The sequence below is a fragment of the Cebidichthys violaceus genome, unplaced genomic scaffold (assembly GCF_023349555.1).
Source record: "Cebidichthys violaceus isolate CVI_PGR_0920_01 unplaced genomic scaffold, fCebVio1.0.p SCAF_6, whole genome shotgun sequence".
Lineage (NCBI taxonomy): Eukaryota > Metazoa > Chordata > Actinopteri > Perciformes > Stichaeidae > Cebidichthys > Cebidichthys violaceus.
In genome coordinates this window covers 15,236,533-15,246,673 of record NW_027176816.1, presented here as the reverse complement: position 1 = coordinate 15,246,673, position 10,141 = coordinate 15,236,533, and the positions used below count along the sequence as shown (strand labels likewise).

General features: G+C 41.0%; 1 protein-coding gene across 4 annotated transcripts in view; it reads right to left on the bottom strand.

Moving 5' to 3' along the window:
* The window catches only part of prkcz (protein kinase C, zeta), a 111,137-nt gene that overhangs the window by 6,888 nt on the left and 94,108 nt on the right, over positions 1-10,141 (bottom strand). For all 4 annotated transcript variants that reach the window (XM_068732946.1, XM_068732947.1, XM_068732949.1 and 1 more), the window contains one exon: positions 1,546-1,661. In XM_068732946.1, coding sequence (XP_068589047.1) covers positions 1,546-1,661 — 116 coding nt within the window. The remainder of the gene's footprint in view (positions 1-1,545; positions 1,662-10,141) is intronic.

Genomic DNA, 10,141 nt, shown 5'->3' with positions numbered 1-10,141 from the left:
GGACAACACGTCATATGACTGTTTCAAGCATCCTGAATCCTTCACGTCTTGCTGCCCTCAATAGGGATAGGGATTAAACATATGACGTATCTCATTTTAAAGCCATGATTATTGTGGCCAAAAATATCACAGTGAACAGTATTCTAACGATAATCATTAATAATCATTTTTCTCCATGATGAAAAGCATGAACAATGTTTCAAGCACCCAAATCCTTTCATAATCAGATTCTTGCTCATTGCTTCTCATTGTCTGGGAAGCTGTCGGTAGCATTACCTTAGTACATCCCATCCTATCCCATATTTTCTCATGTATAGGACATTATAAAAGATTAGCTACACCATTGTTTGAAATGACAATCCTTTTTTAAAAAGCTCTTACTACATGTCCTAATGTCGTTGATGAAATGCACAGAGTGCATGGTGTACTTCAGTTTTCCATTCAGCTCCTGCTTTTGATCAGTGTGGTTGTTGAGAAATGGTTTGCTAAAATCTGTCCAATAAAAGCTTTGCAGGAAAAATATAAACGTTGTGAAATTAATCCAGCATGGATTGAAATAAAAATGTTGTCTGACATAAGCCTGGTAGTATCTATCGGTCGGGGCCTGCCAAAGCCTTATGGAATCATTTTGTGACGGCACGGAGGAAAACAGGCCATGCTTGTGTTTTGGTCTGCAGCGATGGAGCCTCTAATGTGTCTGTTGTTGTGCCAGATCTCTCCAGCCTTTTCTCTCCAAAGTTCAGTCTTTAAACGAGCGCTCCTGTCGGATCCTGAAGGCTACATGTTCGCATTAATCAAAACAATTCCCTGATGGATGAAGACGTCAATGTTGGGAACTCGCAGGGGGGGAAGTTTTTCTTTATTGGATGCAGGAGTTCTCTGGAAAAAGATGGCACAACATCCACCCACTGAAAACACATGTCACGTCTTTTTCAACCTCTATGTGACCATGAAGAAGGTCTACTGATCACCTTTTTAGCTGTACACATTCACAGCTGCCAAGTACAACCACAGCTTGGTCCCGGGGCCACTGACCAACAACTTGGCTGTAATATGACGCTCCATTTAAAAAAAAAAAACCACATTCAACACTAACTGTGACGTGACAACTATCACGTCATGGGGAACACTCCCTCAGAGGCTCGAGGCTTAGACACGTTTCCACAAATAAAATAATAAAATATGTTTGAGAAACGGAACAATGCACAATAGCTGTAGTCTTATTATGGTTGATTATCATGACTAATTCAAGGGTGATTTTAAATGTCTGTTTTTCACATGTCACTACACTATCAACATGGCAGAGACCAAAAACCTGCCTGACTTGTCAAAGTTGTCATCATGTAGTGACTTGAAAAGTCACAAAACAAAGAAATGACAGACATGATGACAGAAATGACCTGAGGCACATTTCCAGTCCCTGCAAACAGATCTTCAAACACAAGTGCATAGTTTTCAGTAACCGAGTGAAAAAGTGCTCTTAGTGATTCACTTACATTTGACTTCACTGGTATAACTTTTATTTCATTCAACGGCAGTACTTACGCATCATCTGGTGTTAGCTGCACTGGTTCATTGGTAAACTGCGTGTCAAAGTTTTCGAGGCCGTAGTCATCAGTGATTTGAGGTTTGAAGGGCGGCGTCATCTCTTTCTTCTCCAGCTGAGGGAAAATAAACGCATAAAAATCCTGTTATGTGTAACAACAGTTCTTTCTCAATAATGCAGAGAGGAGACCATGTAGAAAGACAAAACCCAAAGCACATCATGTGCTCTAAATCAGAACCTTCTACAACTGCAGGCCATTGATTGGCTGTCTGAAAAAACTGATTAAATCAAAATAGCACAAAACAGAAGCATCGCTAATTACCTGAAGGATGGGGAGCCTTATTTGGGTGGTTAAACTCCTTTTCCATGAGGTGTCAAATTTATCAAACCTTTTTAGCTTTTTCAAAGGACTGAAGTGTACACTGAAGGAGGTAATTTGCAACTTTGCTTCGTCAAATTAAAGGTCACGAGAACTGTTGTTGCTTTACAGCCCAGCAAAATCCTCACCTATGTCTTATTATTAGTATTATTATTTATAGTATAGAGTATTTTGTGATAGAAAAAAACAACCTTCAAATGCGGTGTGGGACACTGCTTCTTATACGGCATTTACCTAGCATTGTGTTTGTTACATGTATTACTTTCTATTTGAAAATACTGACCCTCTTTATTTCTTATTGTCAACAAATTCCCTAAAAAGATCAAAACAAACGATGTTAGTTAGTTAATGTTACACCAGTCATACTTTCCATTCTAGCAGTACATGTAGACATAAAGGTTAATTATTCTAAGCAGAACCTGCTATATTAACATTCATCATTGTCAGTCATATTGCAAGCCATTTCCCCTATTCTAAGCTACAACCCGCTAGCTGCATGATGAGACTATATTAGGTGGATAGCAGCAGCCTGTGGTGTACAAGCTGGCAGAGTCGGAAGTAGGCATTGCACCCTGCTGCCGCTGATTCAAAGTATAGGACATGGACATTGCCTGGCACCAACAGCTCTCTGTTTGAGGCACCTTTAGGTAATAATTATACGCTACATGGCCTCGAAGGTAATGCTACTATAGATTATAGTTACTACTATAGATAGTAACTAGCTAGCAGGGTGTGCTAACTAATCAACTCATTTAAGAACAATCCCAGTTTATTCCATTCCCTACACTTTTGCTCTTGTGATTTGAAAAAGGTTATAAAAAGACATGAACCCCAAACTCTTTATGTACCAAGTATCATTCTTACTACAGACCATGCACACCTTCCAGCAAGTGAAGAAATCCAAAGTTATACTACTTATGGTTTCTATGTTGCGCTTGAACCTGGCTGTTCAGGCTAGAGGTTTAGCGAAGGGTTGATCCTACTAACGAGTACTGTGTTTGTATCAAAACCTGATATGCCTTTATGTGCCATAGAGCTCCATTGTTGTCCATGAACAGTAAAAAACACATCAACAAGCCTCACTGTTGCCCTGGGTGACCTGTTCCTTCAGTACCAAGAAAAGACACACACTGTAGTCTCACCTACACTGTCCTGCTACCACAAATACTACAGCGACCAGCTGATTTGGGAAATAACTAAACCTTGTGTAATGACACTAAATATTTGTTAGTTGTTTTTTTAAAGAGTTGTGAACCAATGGGCTTGAAGCTGAGAGCCACAGACAGGAAATAATTAAGTAGAAATGAGAGACGGGCTAACATTTTGTTGGTTTTGGTGTTTACAAAAACTTCTGGGAAAAATGTGTGATTGTGGGCAATATAACTAAAATTGACTTTACTTCTCAGGATCTGCTACGCCTATATTCCAATGAAAAAAAAACAATGTTGATGTCAAATGCTTTAATTGACTAATGAAAGTAAATTTGCACATTTGAGATGATTAAACAGTCACTGAGCCCATAAGACATGGTGTGATGTATGGTACACCAGGCAGGTTTAAACATTGTGGCTCTTTTCCACATGGTCAGATCCGCTAGAGTAAGACATGGGCACCTTGTACATTTCTCAGTAGAAAAGAAGACGGGAAAGAAAAAGGGAGAGAAAAACAACAGAACATAGAGGGTTGAGGCAGCGGAGTAATTGTGCCAGAGTGATTCAGCTGGCAGAGCTTTTGTCTGGTTTGTTTCCATGGTTTCGCATCGTTAAATTGTGCACAGAGGACAATTTTCTGAGAACACAAAGAAGTCAGACGTCAGGTACACAGGTTTGCTCTCCATGCTGTTTTTGGTTGTTTCTTCGTTCTAAGAATATACACTTTTTTTTTTAAATGGTTAGAAGTGGGGAGCCTAAAATAGAGATAACTTATTATGGTTTTTGAAGGCTGATCCAGGTGCTGTCTAATAGCTGATAAATTAAATTAATCACATGTAGGCTATATACAGTCTGAGCGTTTTTGCCCCCATCTCAGGTGTCATCAGCCGATTGATTGGCCGTTATCAGTGGTTCTCACTACCACTCTAATGCTTCAGACGGCCACCCTGCACCGACCACATTGTGAAAGTGAAACTTAACGTTGTGAATTGAAACAAAACAACTTTTTAGGCAACAAAACCAAGGACAATATCATGGTTTGGGTTAGTAAAAAGTTTGTTGCGTAATTTATTAGCGTACGTGGTGCTAGTTAAGTACGTAACTTTTTCAACAAAAATACGGTAAAATAAGTCTACCATTGGCTTTTGTTTTCACATGGGACCTGAACAGCAGTCTCCTGGGTGAAAGTCCTGTGTTTGTTTGACCCAAGCATCCACTTTGTAAATATATCCACGACCAGGATACTGGACCCCAAGATGGCACCTATTCAGTCAAATGAGAACGGCAAGAAAAGTTTCTAGCTTTGATACTTCAGGGGTGATGCGGCCCACTTAATATGTGCAGTAGTGTTAATCCCATCATGCCTCTGGCCCAGCTGGGTGACGTGAACACACGTGGTGATGTAATTCAGAAAAAAGTGACTTTTCTGGGCTTTGGGAGAGTTTTACAAGGATTAAACTCTCATAACTTAAAAATATACTGATCATAGTAATCATAATTGACCAGTGGTGGGCCGTCAGGGCCAGCAAAGCCTTCTCTGCTGGCTTAGACAGAATCACAAAGTTATAGCTATTTTATAATTTAATTCTTTTTTCATAAATACAAGTATTCCAAATATTTTTTTTTGCCATTAGCTTATTATCTCATTGCATAGCTACTGTCTTCCTCAGTTATCCTGCTTCCAAGCAGTAGAGCTTTTATCCAATCAGATTTCACCTCTATGTCTCTAGGTAAGAAGAGAGGCCCGACGCCCGCAAGGATGCCTTTGCATTTTAAGTGAATGGGGATGATATTGTTGATTGTCATAGTCTTCAACCAATCAGATTTTTAGTTTGACATGTTGGGTGTATTCTTTGACATGTCAGAGCCTGCTAGCTGGCCTAGCCATATGTGATTGGTCAGTGGGCTAACGTGACGTGTTGGGCGGTGACAATCCCAATATCTACCGTCTCTGTCGAGCAGACATTTTCAGCCCTCAAACACATTAAAACGTATTCAGGAAACTGGGAAGGCTCGACTGTCATCACTGGTGTCCATGAATCGAGAAGCACTTCTTACTGGAACTAAAACGCACCGATGTTCTGTACAACCACGTCATTAAACTCTTTGTTAACAAAGAAAGGAGGATGGACTTTGTCTTTAAATAGTGAACAGCAGCTTTGGTAAGTGAACTGCTTTTGTTTTTACATCTGAAGTAGCTTTAACTGACATAAATATTATTTATGTCATTATTTAATATGCTTGTTTATATATTATTATTTGTACAACCTGTTTTTATGAATATAGATTTTTGTTTGGTTTTATATGTGATAGGAAAGATTGTTACGTCCTATGTTGAGCTGGGACACATTTAGTAGTGGCACACCAACAAGAAGACACGTGAAGCGGCGGAAGTCTATGTACTCCGCTCAAAGTGTTAAAGTTAAGTTTAAGTTACTGTTTAAGTGATCATCTTTGAAGTATCTTGCTGGTGTGCATCCAGCGAGATACTTTTTTCATGTTCTGACTTTGAGTAGCGTTCTATTGGACTTTTTGGAAATATTTTGAGTTACGATTTGTCTGGAACGCAGAATTCTTTCTTGTAAAAAACCTGGAGCCTACATTACCCACAATGCAACTCATCCGCCGACAGTTTGGTCGGAGATTGGGTGAGTTGTGCTAGTAGCAGCTGATGTCTCCTGGAGACTATCCTGCAGCAGAAATGAGCAGCTACAGAGGTCTGACGCCACAAATCAAGATTTATTTCATTTTCTAACTTGTAGTCTTCAGACCCAAAAGTGACTTCATCCAACCTTTATCAGACTTCACACAGTTCTCTCTGGGAGGAAGGAAAGAGCCTTTTGTGACTCTCCGACACGTAGAAACACACTTTCATCTGTTAAACTGGTGTTCCTCTTTAACCAGGTAGTTTTACTAAACCTTTAGAGATCAGAGAATCACTTAGGACGGCACTAACAAATGACCTACTTTGTGGTTTAGGTGTGAATGCTGTTGAGGATCCTATTTAACACTCACAAGTTGCTTTCCAGTCCCACTTCTTGTTTGCTGAGTGTGTGTGTTTAGTTGCTACAACACTCCCGGTCCTCCTGCTGCTTTTTGCAGCAGTTTCTGAGCTTCATTACTGTTATTGGTTCAAAGTGCTCTGTGGGAACAGCTTCAAACAAACAAACAAACAACAGAAAACCACTCACTTTCTCTCTTCATACCTCTTCCTATCGCTCCCTCTCCATCAAATTGGCACACCTTCCCCACTCTCTCTCTCTCTTTGCTAATTTTTTTTTTTTTTCGATTTTCAGCGCCTACCTACACTCCTCTGTCAGTTTCACCCCCTCACATCCTGTCTCCATCTTCGTCCTCTCCGTTTGTCTGCATCTTACTCATTGTCAATTCTTTCATCTTTTCACATCCCTCTCCTCCTACTTTCCCCAGTCTGTCTGATGTGTTGTTGGGCAGGCTGAAGCTCTGTGTGGTGGTAATGACACACACACACACACACACACACACACACACACACACACACACACACACACACACACACACACACACACGCGCACACACACACACACACACACACACACACACACACACACACACACACGCACGGAGCACCCCTGAGGCCAGAGGGGCACATGAAAGAGGTAGCGCCATGGCTATCCATGGGTTCTCAGATCACAGCCCCTGCCAGAGTGTGGAGGTGTGTGTGTGTGTGTGTGTGTGTGTGTGTGTGTGTGTGTGTGTGTGTGTATGTGTGTGTGTGAGATGTGTTCCAGTGGCATTGATGCTTTCAGGACAGGCTTGGACGATGTGACAATCAGGCAGCCGTTAATGTGACTGCAGACTTCCCACAGTCAGCACACGTGAGGCTGTGCGTCACACGCTCTACTGTTTTCACTTCATCACACTGAGTGGAGCTTTGGCTCTCGTCGTCTGTCCACAGCGTGGAAGTACGTCTCTATAAGAACCGGGACAATCGCCTTCACATCTATCTTTCACAATATCTGTACAGATCTGCTGTCAGACTGTGAACGTCCCACACATAAAAAAAGTGAATTGTTTATGCACACAGCTCGCTTCAATGGACGAAAACACGGTGCTGTGTGAACCGGCTTGTTGTTATTTTTCTCTTTTGTTAAGCTAAGTGCTGAGATCTAGGAACATGAGACACGTTGACAACACAGATAGGACAAGAAACACGAGCGGTCCGACAATCAGACAAAACAAGCAGTTCAGCCACAAAACTCCAAACTATGGAACAACTAAGTGCTGTAAAAACCAAACACTGTGTGGGCACTTCTACATTTTACTCTTTGCTGTATCGTGACTTGTTCTTGCTCACCGGCACATCACAAGCTTCCGGTACTCTCCTCTTCCCTGTCCATATCAGGTCATCCGGGTGATTCATAATGGCAATTCATAACGACTAGTATGAACAACAGCTAGTGACGTAGTGCAAACAGTGAGAAAGACTATAGGTGGGGGAGGAGAGCTGGATGAGTCAAACAAACAGGACTTTCAACCAGGAGACCAGTGTTCGTGTCCCAAGGTGTTGGTGAGCTAATGTGAACGTTCTCGACTTGTTTACATATTTTCATTTCTTATGTTTATGTAATTATTTTTAGCCCAGCCATTTTTCTCAAACCTAACTAAGTGGTATTGTTGACTAAACCTAACGTTCAATTGTTTAATGCGCTAATAAGAGGTGATGGTCATTTTATGTATTTCTGTGAGATCACATTGGAAACATTTGAGTTCTGCCAACTAGTCAGCAAACACTTTGGCTATCAAAGCAACATGCTAAAATTCTTTTTGATCCCAAACTAGACGTCCCAAAAACCCAGAGACAGTCCTGACTTACATCGATTAGTTACAGCAAAGTAAAACAATAAATACTGATCGTTGTGAGACATTAGTTTGGTGTTGTGTCTCTAGCCTATATGAATTATGGTTGTTGTTGTTTTTCTTAGCTGTGTACAGCAGTGCCGCAAATTGATAAAATACTACGGTGGCGACTCGTAGCAACAAAGTCGTTGAACTAAACCAATATGGAAAATAAAACCATCCATCTCTGGCAATGGTCCCCAGTGTCCAGTGACCTGGTGAACATCCAGCCAAAAACAGAAACCTTATTGGAGGTAGCAGGAGTGGGGAGGGAAATATCATTTCTGTCGTATGAGATCGAAGCAAAGCCTTTATGCAAAGTCTGCAGCAAAGAACACTGCTATTAAACTTCACCCATTCTCATCTGGCCTATCCAAAAATCATAATCTGGCCTGTACCAAAATACTAATTGTGCATAGAAGTATGCTGCCAACCTCTGGCTTTCTGGTGTTCTTAGGGAACAAAACAGAAAGATAAAGTTAACTATTTATTGGTTCAAAGGTAAGACAAAGATGCGCCCACATCATGCACTACAGAGGATGGATGTCTGGCTTCCTGCCTGAGTGTGATCTCAGTGTCGATGAAAAGGAACTCACAATAGTGAAATCCAGTTGTACCCACTTCCAAATGATACATTTCTTCTCAACGCTCATCAACTTGACAGTTCTCTGGCAGTGAAGAACTGTGGATTTGGCGAGGGCATGAAAGAGGACGGCAGGTAAATGATATTCAAATGTGTCATCTCTTCAGAGAGAAACCCGGCGCTCCCTCAGGAACCGTCTGATGAATATTAATACGTGGTAACAACAGTAGCGGTGTGCCAGGCCTGTCAGGTCTGGAGACAGGTTTGGAGTTTGAGGGCAGAGAGCGTCGCTTCTCCTCCTCTCACAGCTTTGTCAACTTGTTTTTCCTCTGTGCTACACGGGGGCCTCGTCGCTGGGCTCAGGATTCCTCTCCGCTTTGATATCTTTCCCCAGTTTGCCTTTGGTGTGTACTTCACAGGCTCTGTGGCAGCACTCATTAACTCACTCTTGACAATTGTTTTCCCCCTTTTTTATGCCGGTATACTACCTGCCACCCAAGCTAATTGTCCCATGAGGAAAGCGCCAACAACAAGGATAGAGAAGTGGCCTTAATTCTCCTTTAATTAGCATTCACGCTAATGTCTGATAAAGTAGAATATTAATGGTGCTTTCATAGAGTCATTGTAAACTGGAAACAAGTGCACTTGCAACAGTGTAGAATTTACAAGATGAAGGCTAGAAGATTATAGTATGTTATGTAATAACTACATACAATACAACTAGCGTCGCAGCTGCTAATAAAGATATTCTTGATATTGACGTTTGTCTATACAATGATAATGACTGAGCCAGAGGTTGTCAGGTCTGCAGAGAGAATCATTGGTTCCAGCCTGCCCTCCATCCTGGACTTGTACACTTCCAGAGTAGGAAACGGGCAGGAAAGATCACTGCAGACCCTTCTCACCCTGGACACAAGCTGTTCCAACTCCTCCCCTCTGGTAGGCGCTGCAGAGCTCTGTACGCCAAAACCACCAGACACCAGAACAGCTTCTTTCTGCTGGCCGTCACTCTGATGAACAATTATTCAGACAAAGTGCACCTCCATTTGAACTATTACCACCATTTTGCACTAACATCCCAAATCCATTGTTATTGTTGTTGTTTTTTATGTTCATATATATATATACTTTTGGATATATATTTAGATTTAGATTGTTCATAGCAGTTAAATGTTTATGCTTACCTCTGTTCTACTTTGTTGTCTTTAATGTACTTGTTTTTATATTATTTTCCATGTATTTACATTGAGAGCAACGTGAAAATTCCTTGTATGCGTACGCATACATGGCAAATAAAGCTGATTCTGATTCTGAATGGAGCTATGTGAAGTCAACATCTGTATTTTAACATATTTAATTAGATTTATGTTAATTAGCTAATATTCACTGACTAACAGAATTGACAATCCGATAAAACTCCAACAGTACAGTAATGACTTCACATTTAATGTTTCAATTGCAGGAATCGTGATCATGCGGTTATGGATTTCTGGTTATGGTTTCATAATATAATGTTGAATTTGGCCTCACGTCAGAGCGTTCTTATACTTTAGCTCTTTTACTTTTTTCCTCTCTTTTAACGGCACAAACTTGTTGTACATAGC